The sequence below is a fragment of the Pteropus medius genome, unplaced genomic scaffold (genome assembly GCF_902729225.1).
Source record: "Pteropus medius unplaced genomic scaffold, Ma_sr-lr_union100, whole genome shotgun sequence".
Taxonomy (NCBI): domain Eukaryota; kingdom Metazoa; phylum Chordata; class Mammalia; order Chiroptera; family Pteropodidae; genus Pteropus; species Pteropus medius.
The window spans coordinates 2,250,318-2,268,330 of NW_024347793.1; the positions used below are offsets into that span (position 1 = coordinate 2,250,318).

Genomic DNA, 18,013 nt, shown 5'->3' on the forward strand with positions numbered 1-18,013 from the left:
AGCTGTAACTGAGCGCTGTATTAACAACCACAATAACCAACACAAAAGGACCCAGAAGTGTGAACATCTGCATTATATTTGGGCCATGATGGCTGGTTCCAAAGGCATTCCTAGGTGATTGGAAAGTGAGGTCATTTTGAATGACACTTAGCTGCTATATAACTCTTTGCCTAGTGCGCATGTGTGTACCTAGAAGTCTACTACCATTGTGGTGTTCTCTGGGTGGTCTCGAGGCTGGGCTTCTATTCCTTTGTTGCCCCACCACTCATGTCTGACTAGCTACCTAACAATTTGATTAAATAAGATCATAAGTCATTATAAAGCAATATTTAATTATCCACTTAACCAAAGTGGCAATAGAAAATTTTAATCACAAATAAAAAAACTTACATAACTATTAGCAAAACTTAGTTCTTACTATTGAAGAGATTCAGTTTTCTTAAGTAATTAAGGACCTGATTAAGACAACATAAAACACAAAAAATTATTTTGATAAAACAGAATCTTTGCTTTCTAGACAGAAAAATTTTCACAATATCAGTAGCAGACCAATAGTTCAAGAAACGTTGTCCTTTTAGCAGAAGAGAAAACTCACCTCTAATTTTGCATTACCTTACTTTTAAGTTCAGTTACTTGATTAATTTTAATCTTAATAAGTTTGGCCTCATACAAAACTTTCTCAGGACTCTTATTTGTAATTATTTAGATATTTAATAAATATCCATGATTGAATTTAGCTAACAAAACTTTATTTTTATTTATCTATTTTTAAAGGCAATGAATTTATTCATTCATTTATTTATCCAGCAAGCTTACGAGCCATGTATTGATTCATAATAGTCTAACAGTTCTGCCCTATATTTCTTAGACACCATTATAAAATGGCCTATTATAACATTTATTGCACTGCAAGCTGAATTTTATTTCCTACATACTCAGTGCAGTATAGTACAATAAGTTGACTACATGGTGTTCAACTTGTCCCCAATGCCAACACTGTGCAGTAGGTTCTATAGTCATAACACAGATCTGGCAAATTCCAGACCAAATCTCAATGTCTAGCTTAATATGTAATCATTACAGATAGCTGTAAGAATATAAGCATTTGTCTGAAATAACACAACGATTTCACCTCCATTTCAGTACACTGAGAATTCTACAGTCCTTATACTGTTTCTCAGTATCATGTATTTATCTTTTATAAGAAAAAAATATTGTTAATGAAAATTGTATCTAGCCCATCAACAGAGTGTTGAAAAAAGAAGTTATGGTTCATATATACAATGGAATATATTCAGCCATTAAAAAATGAAATCCTACTATTTACAACAACATGGATGGACCTAGAGGTTATTATGCTGAGTGAAATAAGTCAGCCAGAGAAAGATAAATACCATATGATTTCACTTTTATGTGGAATCTAAGGAACAAAAAGAACAAACTGATCAAAAACAGACTCACAAATATAGAGGACAATCTGGTGATGGCCAGAGAGGAGGAGGGTTGGGGGACTGGGAGAATGGAGTGAAGAGTTAAAAAAGTACAATTTAGTAGTTGATAGATGGTCATGGGGATGGGGAGCATGGCATAAGGAATGCAGTTAGCATTAATACGTTGGCTAGGTAGAGAACCAGAGGAGAGAAAGAGCAATTAGGGGGATTGTTTTTGTAAACTTATATTATATAAAATGTCTAACCAATGTACTGTATACTCAAAACTAATAAAATAAAAAAAATGGGGCAAAATGTAAACAATTGATGAATCTGGGTGAAGGGCAAAGGGTATTATAGTAGTCTTGCAACTTTTCTGTAAATTTGAAATTAGGTACAAATAAAAGTTACCCCTGCCAAAAAAAAAAAAAAAAAGAAAAATGCTCCAGCATGCTCTTCTCATTCAATATCCAATTCTGCACACCAGTGGGTGTCATTTATCTTTTTCTTTTAACTTTGGGCAATTTTCAAGGTAGAAAATTATAGCCCATGGTCATTTTGGTTTATACTTCTTTTATTATGAGTGAGGTTCAACATTTTCTTCCTGTTTGTTAGTAATTTATGTTTCTTTGTACCTTTCTGTTTCCATCATCTTTTTTTCTATTGGGTTTTTAACCATTTCTTTTTTTTAACTTTTGATTTTGAGCTCTTTGTGAATTGGGTAAATCAGTCCTTTGTCATGTATGTTGCCAATATATTTCTTAATTGTCATTTTATAATTCTTAAAAAAACTAAAAAGAAATTTTTATCTTACTTACATTTATTTACTTGCTCCTATCAATTAAGTTTAGATTACTTATGAAAATAACATCATACCAAATTATTTTTCTTGCTGACAAATTTTGGAACAGAGATAATAAGAACTTATTTGACTAATAAACCCAGGTAGAATAGAAGTATTATTTAATGCTGATGGTTCTTAAGACATACCTATTTAACCAAACCAAAATGAAAATCAGCTTTAATATAAAATTTTTTCCCAGATGACATGATTCTGAAAAGCATTTGTGTTAGTTTCTGTTCTATTTTTACAGATTCTCATATAAGCATGTTTATTTAAGCCAATTAAATATTAAAAATTAGCAATATCATTTGGTGGTAGAAATATGCTATAGACATAGACATACATAAACATACAGATAAACATGGACAGAGGTCTCATAGCTTTCATTTTAAAACACTAGCTTTTGTGTCCCAGGTACAATGCAAAACTCAGAGGTATGTTGCTCAGATGACCAAAACTTTTTGTGATATAAGAATTCCTTTAAAGTAATTTTAAAATTAATTTATAATCAAAGAATGCATTCCATTATCTGAGAGGTCTCAGAGCCTCCCCTTTGTCAACTTATGAACCATCCAAACCTATAGTGAATTTTAAGGAGTTTATCTGAGCCACACTGACTGCAATTACTGGGAAGCCAAATCTCAGTGGATTCAGAACATGCTCTGAAGAATGGCAGTTTTGCAGTTCATTTTGTACATTAGAATCAAAGGAGACATGAGGAGGGTGACATGAAATCACTGGTGGTGGATTAAAAGGGCGAGAGAAAGCAAAGCGGGGGGAAATCTCTGGGGTTGGATAAAAGGTAAAATGGAGGTGTTATTGGTGAGTGGGGCACATATTCCAGGCTCTCAATGTCTCGAACAAAGAATTGAGCAAGACAGCGAAGTACGGCAGCAAAGAATAGCTTTATTGGAAGGGAGAGTAAAGCGACAGTTCACCTCCAGACGTGGAAGTACGGTAGCAAAGAATAGCTTTATTGGAAGGGAGAGTAAAGCGACAGTTCACCTCCAGACGTGGAAGCTGCCCGAGCGAGAGAAGGGTGGCTCAGGGGCCAGTAACAAAGCCCTTGGGCTTTTATCCTTACTGTGGGTGGTCACTTTACTTAGAGTAGGCTTCCTTAATAGATAGCTAAGATGGACGGGACTTGGTGACTCCTCCTGTACTTTCTGTGTGTCTTTGTTCCCAGAATTCAGTGTTGTGATATCAATGAACTTCCAGGTATATGCATTATGTTAGAATGATGTCATGAGGAGGCTCAGGTGAGTAGGAGTTATTTTGGTCTTCATTGCGCAGGTGCGAGTGACTTGCTTAAACTGGTACCTAATTCTCTACCTACCTTTTTCTTTGTGGAAGTTACTTTTTAGCCCTCAAATGCCTTTTGGCTTGCTTCATTGTGGGTGGACTGGGACAAGCCTTTTCTAGAACACGATGGCTTCAGCATTTTGCGGGCAAACCCCAAAGCCCCCATTGATCTTCCTTGCCTAAACTTTTTTCTAAGACCTCTGAACCCCTTCTTGTTAGTATGAATGTTGAGTAATGGAAGGTCTTTTCTTCTGTATCTGCTTCCTGCTGATGAGGATCTTAGTCCCACCTGTTGGGGTTCTGATGCAGGACAGGGCAAATTTCTCTGAGTGACAGGGAGACCAGGCCCTGCACCGAGAGAAGAGAGTCCTTTGTTGGAGAGTGTGGAAAGAATTCAACACACACACCAGAGTTAGAGTCAAAAAGAAAGGTGATTAGAAAAGTGGCAACACTCCATAGACAGTGTGGTCTCCTCTCAGAGGCAGAGAGAGTGAGAGGGACAGTGAGAGAGACAGTGAGAGACAGAGTAAAGGCTCTGAGAAGGACTCTGAGTGTTCGGGGTATTCAGTTGATAAGCCATTCTTTAGTTTCCATTTCCTTTGATATGGACTTACAGTGAGGAAGGGAAAGAGTATGTAGCCAGAAAAGGTAAGAATATGTAGAGTGAAAGGCCTGCTGGCAGTTCCCAGCCTTTAATCCATAGGTTCCCATGGTTTTAGCCGTAGGGAATGACTCTTGGTTCCAGTTTCACCTTCACAGGTGTGGGGAATAGGTTGTTGGTAATCCAGCAGAAACTTGCCTTTGTTCTGCGGGTGTCTTCCTAGCCTGGCTGCAGGGCTGATCAGCACATTGCAACCTCTGATTGTAGCTTGATTAGCATTTTAATTCTCTTGCCTCTTCCCTATGTTAGTTTCATGGAACTCTTTCCCTCTCTGTCTCAGTCAGAATAGGGTTTTGGTTTGTCCTCCAGAGGATGTATCCTGCTTAAATGCCACCCCTGTCCCAAGACAAGGAAGAAAGGTAGATGTAAACTTGTAAATTAAATCATGTATCTACTAATTTTCTTACCGTTGATTTTCTTATTAAGTGAAAAGAATAAACTTAGTAGGGAAGACAGACTTGGTTAATACAATACTTACAGCAAGCCCTGGGTGAAGAATCCCCTCCTCTCTGTGACTACAATGGCCCTGTCTGGCCCAAGGCAATTTCTGCTTATGATGGACTGAGAAGAATGTGAAGCTTCAGTGATCCTTAATCAATAACCATAGGACTTGAGTCTCAAGCTTCAGGGTAATTATGTGAATTAGAGGGAGAGGGGCTTTTTCCCAGAGAAAAATAAAAACCTCAGCAAAACATAGTAGTGGGAAAAAGAAAATACTTTGAAAAAAAGCAATGAAAAGTTCTGTGAATACATTTTGTAAAGAATGGTCCGTGTCAGAGGGACACATACTTTTGCATTGGTGGGTACAAGATAGTGAACAATTAACATTTATAGCACATAGAAATGGTATGTGGGGGACAAGATAACAGTGAGGGGTTCTGTGGTCTCAGGGTTGTGCCCTGAAGAGTCTGGAAAACTGGATTACTGTGACAGTCCAAGGGTCTGTTATCTTAGGTGCAAAAAAGACAATAGGCAGGCTCACTTAAGGTAATGATTGCCCTTTGTCAAGAAAGCCACAGGCGCAGGATATGACTACCTGCGCTGACCTGCTTTTTAGTTAAAAATGTTAATGTTCAGACCATTCCATGTGGTTCCTCCTGGTCACTGAATTTGTAGGGCCCACCATGGTGGCCTCCCCTGAGCTTGCCAGGTTTAGTATGTGGCCCCTTTTTCGTTCATTCTGTCGAGGGCGCTCCTTAAGGTGGACTTGATGGCTAACACAAACAATAGAAGCAAGTGTGCACAATAAAGTTTATCAGAGATAAACAGAGCGGCTTCGGATCATCTGAATTTAAAATGGCAGATTTTCCTAGAGGAAGACGGCATGAGAATGGAGGCTGAGCATAAGATGGTGGTGCCACGTGTCTGGAGACGACGAAGATGGGGGAGGGGAAAAGAAGACACAAACACCAAACCAACAGGAGAAGGAGAAGCCTCAGAACAACACCCAAGTGACACACAAGACAATAACTTGAGTACTCTCCTAATCGTGCCACAGATTCACTAGGGAAGCTACAAATTTCACATTCAAATGACCAAATAAGTGAATGCAAATGAACTGATTCGCAAATCAGGTACAAGCCTTACAACTATTTCCCTCTTCAATAGGGTATTCCAAACAAATACAGAATAAATCAGCTTAGCCCAAGGGAAAAGCCCAAAGGAAGGGGAGGGGACGGAAGTTCAGGTTGTACATGCAGGGTTAATCACCCCACTTCCAAACCTAGCCTGTCTGCTCTCAGGCACAGAACTGCAGACAAACAAGTGGGTACAGTTTAGCAATCCTGATCCTGCTCTCAGGCGGCAAGCCCCTAAATGCAGATGGCTCTGTCCCCGAGAGGAAGCTGAGACGAAGAGGGAGAATTCCCTGCTGCCCATGCCAGAGTGACCTACCCCGCAGACAAAACCGATGGTAGACCGAGGTCCCAAGACCTTTCCATGCTCCAAAGGAGCCGTGTGCCAAGGGCAGCCAGTGCCCGTCCGGGAAAGTACCTCCTGAGTCCCCATGTGGCCTTAGCAGCTGTTCGAGACTCGTGGAGGGGAACTCCGGCAAACGTTGGTCTCCCACGGGCACTAGCTCCTGGCCAAGGCTTGCCAAGTTGTTACTGGTCCAAAGCCTGTGTGCTCAATGCTTCGAAAGACCAAAACTCAAAATGTTAGGAAAGGTTTATTGATCAATCGAGCCCTATAGAACCTCACAGGTTTATTGATCAATTGAGCCCTATAGAACCTCAAATCCATCTTACAAAAGTAAGGAGTTCAGGCTTCTTTTATGTCAAAGGAAGGCTATATGAGAGGGGCCATTTTTGTAAACCTCAGTCCCAAAGTTGAATTCCTCTTGCATGTCTGCAAGGAAGACTAAGCAGAAGCCATTAGCCTGAAGGTCATGGGGACAAAGCAGGCTTGAGCAAGATGGAGTCAAGTATCTCACGCTGTTACATAACTACTTAAAAGTACACCTTTAAGATAATCTTTTCTCTCCCTCTTTATCAAGGAACTTTTTACACATACGAATGTAGTGATAATAACATCATGACCCCCACAGACCCTTAACTCAGCTTTAAAAATGACCACCTCCCAGGCCAATCTCATTTCATCAATCTCATAAATTCTACACATCACATTACTTCACCTGCAAAAATTTTAGTACATTTCTCTAAAAGATCAAGACTCTTTAAACATAGCCCTTATATCATACTTCTAGCTTCCTTTTGGACCAGACATCTGAGTTGATAAGTGAGGAAACGGAGTGAATTATCAAACCTATAAAAAATGAATAATCATTCTTTAATGTTACTACAGCTCCAGGCTTTAACCTATTAAAAATGATTTGTTTGATTTGGGGTCTAGTAAGACACTGCCATTTGTTGATATGTTTCCAAGTCTCTTAAATCTAGGTACCTTATATGTTTTCTACCTTAAAAATTTTTTTTTTGAGTGAAGAAAGTGGTTAGTTTGTCCTGTGTAGTCTCCCACAGTCTGGATGTTGCCGACTGCAATAGATAGGATTTTAAATTCCAGCAGAATAGTCCGTCGGGTGCATCTTGCGTTTCCCATGTATTGGATTGCAAGTGTGTTTCTTATAAGCTATTCTGCTATGATCATTCTCTCAGGATCCTTTCCTTGAGATAATTTCCCAAAAGTGAAACTGTTGGGTCAAAAGATAGGTAGAAATAAAAGGACTTTGATGAATATTGGCCACCTATCTTCTAAACATTGTGACCATCAGAAATTGATTTTCATAGGGCTTATTCATTTGAGGAACCTTTGCCACATCCTGCTGGAGAGATTGTTCTTCTTGGTATCTCAGTGCTATGGGAAGCAGGTGCCTGCCCCTGCTATCAGGTAAGTAGAACAAAGAATTCCCCACTCTTCTCCCCATGGCCCTATATGCTAGCTTTGGTTGCTTCCCCCAAATTTGGCACTTTCTCCAGAAATGACTGTGTGTGCTTGTCTTATTAGAAACTCTAGAGTCTCTTAGTCATTCTCCCCCAAAGCAGAACTGAGACAAAGACTTGGGTGTAAGTACTTCCTTTGGAGGCAGATCCCAGGAAGCACATGGGAGGGAGTGAGAGATATCAGAGAGGGAAGGGATAAGAGCAAATGAAGGGTGTGCTAGTGGGAAGTTACCGCTGTAGGTAATTGGCCCTCAATCTGTTGGAGACCCTCCAAGAGGCTTTCTGTTATGTGCCTTTGAAGGGCAGTAAGTCTGGGCTATTTATCCTCACCACTTACCGCTTGACAGCCATGCCTAGAGTAACCCCCTAACACTTCTGGCTTGCCCCCCCCACAGGCTGCAGAAAAATATCCTCTTACTGAGAGAGACAGTAAGTTATATGCATGCATAGGAACCCCCTTTGGGGTAGGATAATGGAACATTTCAAGTATTTGCTACACTGATGACCACCTAGTATGTCCATGCTCAGAGTACCTTAGCTCAGCATGTTACAACAATCTGGATCTACCTACTCTTCTGCTCTGGGCTTTAGGGTCTTCAAAGTAGTAAAAATACCATCAGATGAGTCACACACGGGCTAGACTGTTTGTAAGAAGATCTTATAAGCAAGAGTGTAAAATCCAATACTCTTGTGTCAGGAGTGAGCAATTTTTTTTTGGCCAAGGGTTGGATAATTACTATTCTCAGCCTTGTGAGCCATTTGGTCTCTGTCTTAATTTCTCAACTCCGTGTTGCAAAAACAGGCACATACTTTACATGAGCCAATGAACATTGCCTTGTTCCAAGAGAACTTGATTTATAGACACAGAAATTTGAATTTCACGTAATTTTGACATGTGGTGAAATAGTCTTTTTCCTGATTAAAAAAAATCATTTAAAAACTGTAAAAATCATCCTTAGCACAAAACTAACAATGGTCTGGATTTGTTCCAAGAGCCATAGTTTGCTCACTGGGAATCAAGTGTGTGTGTGTGTGTGTGTGTGTGTGTGTGTGTGTGTGTGTAAAGCATTCATAGGGAAATTGCTGATGTTTGAGCATTTTGACTTACAGGAGTGGCTGTTTCATATGATTCAGCCTAATATGAATCCTTAAATATGGTGTTTTCATTAGTACCTACGCTATAGAACAGATAAGGTAGGAAGAGCATGTGTTAACCTTATCTTGTCCACGGAACTTGTCTTATGCTGTGATAATCCAAGTGGGCCAGTCTTTACTCCTTCCCTTTCCATATGATACAAATTTAAATTGCCTAGATATTATTTGTCTCACTTAAATCTTTTGGGGGCTAATGTTGGCCATAAAAGCAGATGCCTCCAGAATTTAGCACAGGATTCCAACCTAGCACACCCACAATGAAAGGGATAAGGGGAAAGTCATGTGCCAGTGCTTGGTTATTTTCAGCCCTCTCCCACAACAAAGTGATATTGAGAAACTGTGGCAGAGTTGTCTGTAATTCTGAGTTCATCTTTTTTTTTTTTAAACTAAGTTTATTGGGGTAACATTGGTTAATACAATTATATAATTTTCAGGTGTACTTTATAATTTGACATCTGTATGTTCTATTGTGTTTACCACTCAAAGTCCAGGTTCCTTCAGCTACCATATATTTGATCCCTTTTACCCACTTCACTCTCCCCTAACCCCTATATTTAACCCACTTTACCCTGTCTACCTCCATCCTCCTTCCCCACCCCACTAGTAACCAATAGTCTATTGTCCATGTCCATGAGTCTCTGTTTGATTATCCTGCTCATTTGTTGCTTTTAGTTTATATCCCACATATAAGCGATATCATGTGATTTCCAACTTTTTCTGTCTGGCTTATTTCATTTAGCATGATTATCTCAAGGTCTCTTGTGGTTTTGATTTGCATTTCCCTAATAGCTAGCGATGTCGAGCATCTTTTCATATATTTGTTGGCCACTTGTACGTCCTCTAGGGAGAAGTGTCTGTTCAGGTCCACTTCCCATTTTTTGATTGGATCATTTTGTTGTTGTTGTTGTTGTTATTGAGTAGTATGAGTTTTTTGTATATTTCGGATATTAGGCCCTTATTGGAGCTGTTGCTTGCAAATACATTTTCACATTAGGATGGTTGTCTCTTTATCTTGCTGATGATTTCTTTTGCTGTGCAGAAGCTTTTTAGTTTGATGTAGTCCCATTCATTTATCTTGTCTTTTATTTGCCTAGCTTTTGAGGTCAAATTCATAAAATCCTCTTTAAGTCCAAGGTCCATGAGTTTAGTTTCTATGTTTTCTTCTATGCATTTTATTGTTTTAGGTCTTATATTCAGGTCCTTAATCCATTTTGAGTTAATTTTGATGTGTGGTGATAGACAACAGTCTAGTTTCATTCTTTTGCAGGTGGCTTCCCAGTTTTCCCAGCACCATTTATTGAAGAGGCGTTCCTTTCTCCACTGTCTGTTTTTGGCTTTTTTTGTCAAAAATTATTTGCCCATGGCAATATGGGTTTACTTCTGGACTCTCGATTCTGTTCCACTGGTTTGTGTGTCTGTTTTTCTGCCAATACCATGCCATTTTGATTATTATCATTTTGTGGTATAATTTGAGGTTGGGCAGAGTGATACCTCCAGCCTTGATCTTTTTTCTCAAGATGGCTTTGGCAATTCAGGGCCTTTTTTGCTTCCATACAAATCTGATGATTTTTTTGCTCTATTTCTTTAAAATATGCTGATGAGATTTTAATGGGGATTGCATTAAATCTGTATAATGCTTTAGGTAATATGGTCATTTTAACTATGTTGATTCTTCCAATCCAAGAACATGGAACATCTTTCCATTTCTTTGTATCTTCTTCGATTTCTTTTAATAAGGTCTTATAGTTTTCATTATATAGGTCCTTCACATGTTTCATTAAATTAGTTCCTAAGTATTTTATTCTTTTTGTTGCAATTGCAAAAGGAATGATTTTTCCCACTTCTTTTTCTGACGCTTCATTGTTAGAGTATAGGAAAGCTATCGATTTTTGAATGTTGATTTTGTATCCAGAAACTTTACTGTATTCGCTTATTATTTCTAGTAGTGTTCTTGTGGAGTCTTTAGAGAATCATGTCATCTGCAAATAGTGACAGTTCGACTTCTTCGTTTCCTATTTGGATGTCTTTTATATCTTTCTCTTATCTGATTGCACTCGCCAGAACTTCCAAAGCTATATTGAATAACAGGGGCAATAGTGGACAGCCTTGCCTTGTTCCTGATCTTAATGGGAAGGTTTTACTTTTTCACCATTAAGTATAATGTTGGCTGAGGGTTTGTCATATATGGCCTTTATTATGTTAAGGTACTTTCCTTCTATATCGATTATGTTAAGTGTTTTGATCATAAATGAATGCTGTATCTTGTCGAAGGCTTTTTCTACAACTGTTGATATGATCATATGATTCTTATTTTTTAATTTGTTTATCTGGTGTATCACATTAATCGATTTGCATATGTTGAACTATCCCTGTGCCTCTGATATGAAGCCCACTTGATCGTGGTGTATAATCTTTTTAATATGTTGCTGTATTTGGTTCGCTAGTATCTTATTTAGGATTTTTGCATCTGTGTTCATGAGAGATATTGATCTGTAGTCTTTGTGTGTGTGTGTGTGTGTGTGCGTGTGTGCGCGCGCGTGTGTTATCTTTACCAAGTTTTGGTATCAGAGTAATATTGGCATCATAAAATGAGTTGGGAAGTATGGCTCCTCTTCAATTTTTTTGGAAGAGTTTGAGGAGAATAAGTATTAAATTTTCTTTGAATGTTTGGTAGAATTCACTGGTGAAGCCATCTGGCCCTGGACTTTTACTTTTTGGTAGGTTTTTGATGATTGTTTCAATCTCCATACAGCCGATCAGTCTATTTAGATTTTCTAGTTCTTCTTGATTCAGTCTAGGAAGGTTGTATTTTTCTAAGTACTGGTCCATTTCTTCTAAGTTATTAAATTTCATGTTATATACTTTTTCATAGTATTCTTGTATGATCTTTTGTATTTCTGCAATATCAGTTGTCATTTCCCCTCTTTCATCCCTAATTTTGTTCATTTGTGTCCTTTCTCTTTTTTCTTTAGTGAGTCTAGCCAGGGGTTTGTCAATTTTATTCACCTTCTCAAAGAACCAGCTCTTTTTTGCATTTAATTTTTCTATTTTTTTTTCAATTTCATTTATTTCTGCTCTAATTTTGATGATTCCTTTCCTTCTGCTGACTTTTAAAGTTTTTAAGATGAAGCATTAGATTAATTTTTTAGGATTGTTCTTGTTTTTGGAGGTAGGCCTGTAATGATATGAACTTTCCTCTTATACCATTTTTGCCGTGTCTCAAAAAGTTTTGATATGCTGTACTGTCATTATCTTTTGTTTCTGTGTATCTCTTGATCTCTCTGTTTATTTCTTCTCTGACCCAGTTATTCTTCAGTAATCTTCATATATTTGTGGTTCTTCCTGTTTTCTTTCTGCAGTAGATCTCTAGTTTCAAAACATTGTGATCAGAGAATATGGTTGGTATGATTTCAATCCTCTTAAATATGTTGAGGCTATCTCTGTGTCCCTGTATGTGGTTGATTCTTGAGAAAATTCCATGTGCACTAGAGAAGAATGTGTAAGCAGCTGCTTTGGGATAGAAGGCTCTGTACATGGCATTTATGTCCAGTTGGTCTAATATGTCATTTCAAGATGTTATTTCCTTATTGATTTTCTGTTTGGATGATCTGTCCATATCTGAGTGGAGTATTTAGTTCTCCTACTATGATAGTGTTTTAGTCTGTTTCTCCCTTTAGTTTTGTTAGTAATTGCTTTACATATTTCAGGGCTCCCTAATTGAGAGCATAGATAATAAGTGATATATCTTTTTGGTGCGTGATTCCCTTTATCATTATAAAGTGTCCTTAGGTATCTTTCTTTACTTTTTTATTTTGAAGTCTATTTCGTCTGATATTAGTACCACTACTCTCGCTTTTGTCTGAATGCCATTTGCTTGAAATATCATTTTCCACTCTATATTTGTCTTTGGAGCTGAGATATGTCTCCTGGAGGCAGCGCATAGTTGGATTTTGTTTTTTGATCCAATCTGCAACTCTGTGCCTTTTTATTGGTAAATTCAGTCCATTTACATTTAGGATGATTATTGAAATATGAGGTCTTTTTATAGCCATTTTATCTTTTGCTTTCTGGTGGCTCAGTGGTTACATTGCTTCCTTGTCCTTGTGCTTCTGTTTTCTTTATTTTGGTTGGCTTTTGTTGGTTTTCCCTCTGGTCCTTCTTCTTTTATGTTATATACTTTGATTCTGACTCTTTGGCATGTGGTTACCCTTATGAATATGTAAAGGATAGTTATAGATATACAGTCATCCATTTTCTTCTGTGCATGCCTTATCTCTATTCCCCTTTACTAATTTGGATGTTTGAATCTCCCCCTTTTCAGTCATGTTATATCAATTTGTTCTTACGTATGCTGAACGTTCATTACTATCTTGTTATAACAATTCTCTTATTATTTAAGCTTATAATGCCCTGTTCTTAGTAAAGGTTGCACGCCTCTGCTTCCATTTGCCTGATAGTCTCTTTACTCATAATTGTGTATTTTTTTTGTTGTCATTTTGTTTTAGGTGAACTGACACCTTTCAGTTGCCTGTAGGGCAGTCCTCGTAGTGGAGAATTCCCTCAATTTTTGTATTTCTGGAAACATCTTAATTTCTCCTTCATATCTAAAAGAGAGAATAACTGGATAAATTATTCTAGTCTGGAAGTTCGTTTCTCTTAATAGTTTACATATTTGATTCCATTCCTTTCTGTCTTGTAAGGTTTGCACAGAGAAGTCTGAGGATAATCTAATGTGTTTACCTTTATAAGTTACCTTTTTTTCCTCCCTGGCTGCTTTGAGAATTCTGTCTATGTCACTGATTTTTGATAATTTTAATACAATGTGTCTTGGTGAAGATCTTTTTGGGTTGAGATAATTCGGTGTTTGTTAACTTCTTGAATTCCAAACTCTAGCTCATTCCTTAGATTTGGGAAATTCTTGTCAACTATTTGTCTGACATGCTTTCTAATCCTTGTTCCTTTTCCTTGCCTTTGATAATGCCTATTATTCCTATGTTTCCTCTCCTGATGGTATCAGCTAGTTCTTGAATTTCTCTTTCATTATTTTTCATCCTTCGGCTTCTCTGTTCTTTTTTTCTGATTTATTTCTAGATTTCTGTCTTCGATATCACTGATCCTTTCCTTCATTTGGTTGACTCTATTTCCCAAGCTTGCTATTTCATTTTTTAACTCTTGCAGTGTGTTCTTCATCTCGAGAAGTTCTATTTGGTTCTTTTTGAGAGTTTCAATCTCCTTGCTCTGCTCATCTAGTTGTTTTTTTTTAATTCCTGAAATTGTTGATTTGAGTTGTTTTGGATCTCATTGAGTTTTTTCAGAAGTACCATTCTGAATTCTCTGTCATTTAATTGTATATTTCCCTGTCTGTAAGCTTATTTTCTGGAGATTTTTCTCTTTCTGAGATGCCTTGTCACCTTGGTTGTTCATGGTGTTTAATCGGCTATTTCTCCACCTGGGCATTAATGGAAATGTATTCTGCTTTTTCCAGAAAGATTTATTATATAAAGGTCTCTCTTTAGCCTGTTTTAAAGAAGGCACTTTTCTCTTGGTTTCCAGTAGGTGGCGTCAAGTCTCTTGGATCTCTGCTTTATATAAAGTTTTAAAAATGCTTTTTTATTTTCTGATAGATATTTAATCACGCTCACTACCCTCAGTTTCAGTCCCTATCAGTGTTAGCAACAGTTTTGGTAGTGTTTGCTGAGATTCCTCTGGGTCTTCGCGGTGTTCCATCTCAGAGGATATGTGGAGAGGGCCCCTCTGTTCTGGGAGTTGGGGGCTGAAGCTCAGCCTTGGGTATGCGACCATAGTCAGTAAAAATCAATTATTGTTTCTCTGCCAGCTGCTTCTCTGCTTTCTGCTCTGATGACTGGGCCCTGCAGCCAGCTGGCCAAGGGGGAGCTCATAACTTCCTCAGGCTCAGCTGTTCAGGGAACTTGCCGCACAAACTTGCTGCCCCTTTTCCCCTCCTCCTCCTCCTGCAGGGAGTTCCAGAGGCTGTGAGAGGTAGCCTCAGTCTCAGCGGTGTTTGCTCAGATTCCCCTAGGGCTCCACTGTGGTGGGACTCGGTGGGTATGTGGGGAGGAGCTCTCTGGGTTGGGGGTTGGGGGCTGCAACTCAGACTCAGTTTAGCAGCCTGGGCTAATAAAAATCAACTGTTGTTTCTCTGCAGTACCCCCCACCCCAGCTTCTCTGTTTTCTGCTCTGCTGACTGTGCCCTGCTGCTGGTGGCATGGAGCTCACTGCACTCCCAGGCAGAGCTGCTCAGGGAAGTCATCACACCTTCTCCCCTCTCCCTCCACCTGCAAAGAGCTGTGGTGGCTGTGAGAGGCAGCTTCTTTATCTCCCAGTCCACTGTCTGACACTCAGGGTTCTGATCTGTGGTAGCTCTTATGCACAGATCCCACACTCAGACTTGCTGGTGTGCACTTTGGGTGTTTTTTTGTTGAGTTTTAGATGTTCAGCTTATTGTTATTTCAAGGGGAGAGTTCTGGAGACATCTCTCACTCCACCATGTTTTTTCTCATCTGATTTCATCTTCAACTTCAATATGAAGCTCTCTCTGATCTTATGGTAGACATTTTTAGATCATCCTCAAAATAGATCACCCTGAAAACACCTGTATCCACTTCAAATTTGCCACAGTCTTGGACTCCTGGGATTATGGTCTGTGCTATTCTGATCTCCTCTTATTCCAGAGAAATCTCTGGTTATTACGAGGTTAGTACTGTAGCCACCAGCCATTTGTAGTACTGAACACCTGAAATGAGGCCAGTCAAAATGCATACTGGATTTCAAAGACTTAATACATGCAGCAATATAGTACTATATGAATATTTTGCTTTATATTGATTGTGTGTTAAAATAACATCTTGGTTATAGTGGGTTAAACAAAGTATATTATCAAAATTACTTTTACTTGTTTCTCTTTGCCTTTAAAAATGAATGGAGCTAGAAGCTATGTATTGTGCTCAGTGAGACAAGTCAGACAGAGAAAGACAAGTACCATATGGGCTCACTTATATGTGGAATATAAAAAAAATAAAACAAATGAATGAACAAAGCAAAACAGAAACAGACCCATAGATTCAGAGAACAAGCTGATGGTTGCCAAAGCGGGGGCAGGTGAGGGGATGAGACTAAAAAAATGTTTACTAGAAAACTTGAAAGGAACTATGTGGCTTGCTTTATATTTCTATCAAACAGTGTGGGGTTAGAGATCTGAACTGGTCAAGCTTGACTGTTGCAAACTTGGCCTTTTGGTGGTAGACTTGGAGAAAAAAAATATGGGGAAGAAAATTGGGACACACAGTTTGTGATATTGTGATTTATAATAAGAAATATATATTTGATCTTTATCACAGTTTCTGGCACAGAGCTCCTAAACCCTTGGAATTTCCTGGGATAAGGCAACAGAGTTGTCTCTTATTATATTAATGAGGTGACTTTTGGAACTCACCTAAGGACAGGTGCTGGCTGACAGTGGAGACAACCATGTTGAAACCTTCAGTTTCACTCTCTGATTTCTAGGGAAGGGAAAGGGGCTAGAGGTTGAATCAGTCATCAAGGGCCAATGAGTTAATCGTGCCTGTGTAATGAAGCCTCCATAAAAACACAAAAAGACAAGGCTTGGAGAGCTTCAGGGTTGGTGACCACCTGGAGATTTGGGGAAAGTGGTGCCCAGAGAGAGTATGGAAGCTCTGTTCTCCTTTCCACACCTTGCTCTGTGCATTCCTTCCACGTGGCTGTTCATGAGCTGTATTCTTTTACAATAAATAGGTGATCTAATAAGGAACATATTTCTCTGAGTTCTGTGAGCCACTCTAGCAGATTAATCAAACCCAAGGAGGGAACAATGGAACCTCCAATCTATAGCCCTTAACCTGTGGAATCTGATGCTATCTCTGGGTAGAGTGTCAGAAGCGAGTTGAATTGTAGGACACCCAATTGGCATCCAAGAATTTCTTGCTGGTGTGGGAACACCACCCCCTCCCCCACCACACACACATTAGAATTGGGTGTAGAACCTCTTACAGATGCAATCAGGTATATCTTTCATGCTCTAGTAGTATATGATGCCATTTAAGACCCTTGTGTTTATAGTTTACCTGGGAGAGTCTATAGTGAAATTAGCATGTGTATGGCTGGAAAGTGGGAGAAAAGACTCTACTTTACCCAGACTTTAGCCAAGCAGAGCCCAGGGTACTCCCCATCTGAACTGTCCCCTTCTCCCCCTGTTCTAGGTTTCAGTGTCCTGCTGGCTCTGTTAGGATCAGAAGCAAAGAATTCTGGAGGTGAGTCTACAATTGCCAAAGGCCAGGGGAAAGGAAATTGAGAACTGAAACCTGCCTCCAGAGGAGGAGAGGAGTCCTTTTTTAAGGGAGAGAATATTAATCCCTGATGCCTTCTGCCAAACCCTTGGAGTTCCCATGGACTGTTCCCGTTCTCCACCATCGCCATCATCATCCCCATTATTTAGCTCTTTCATTGCTCCAGTGCTAAGCAAATTGCACACTCCATCTCATCTAATTCTCATGACATTGCTGCAAAGGTTTTGATATTATCCCCACTTGACCCCCTAGAGAAATAGTTGGCTCAAGGTCACACAGCTAGTGGACTCTGGACTCTGCCCTTTCTTTTCCCCAAAACCTGTGTCCCAAGTCATGTCTGGAGATAGTGTTGCCTTTGTCCTATATCTTGGGTTGGGTTCCCCTAGAAGCAGACCATGAGGTTAGGACTTGAAAGCAAGACATTTATATGGGAGGTGATCCCAGGAAGCACCTGCTGGAAGGGGGAAGTCAGGTAGGACAGCAAGGAGCCAATATAGGGTTCATTGTCCAGCAAATTACACATGGGCAACTGGAGCTTGGTCCTCAGGGACTGTTAGACTTAATAAGAAACATGTATCTTGGAGCTGTTCCTCCTGGTGGGTAAGGAAGCTGTTTTCCTCTTATTTATTTTTTTAAATTTTGGTAAAATATTCATAACGAAATTTATGAACTTAACTATTTATAAGTGTGTAGTTCAGTGGCATTAAGTACATTCCCATTGTTGTACAACCAGCATCACCACCCATCCATAGAACATTTTTCCTCTTGCAAAACTGAAACTCTGTCTCCATTAAACAACAACTCCCCATTTTCTCTCCAACTAGCCCCTGAAAACCACCATTCTACTTTGTGTCTTTATGAATTTGACTACTCTAGGGACCTTATGAGTGGAATCATAT

General features: G+C 39.1%; 1 protein-coding gene across 3 annotated transcripts in view; it reads left to right on the forward strand.

Moving 5' to 3' along the window:
- The window catches only part of LOC120615461 (adhesion G protein-coupled receptor E4-like), a 52,236-nt gene that overhangs the window by 6,461 nt on the left and 27,762 nt on the right, over positions 1 to 18,013 (forward strand). For 2 of the 3 annotated variants that reach the window (XM_039878540.1, XM_039878543.1), the window contains exons 2-3: positions 7,483 to 7,582; positions 17,028 to 17,078. In XM_039878540.1, coding sequence (XP_039734474.1) covers positions 7,552 to 7,582; positions 17,028 to 17,078 — 82 coding nt within the window. In that variant the 5' untranslated portion in view covers positions 7,483 to 7,551. Of the gene's footprint in view, positions 1 to 7,466; positions 7,583 to 17,027; positions 17,079 to 18,013 lie in introns of all 3 variants that reach the window. The other variant, XM_039878541.1, reaches the window with a different exon arrangement.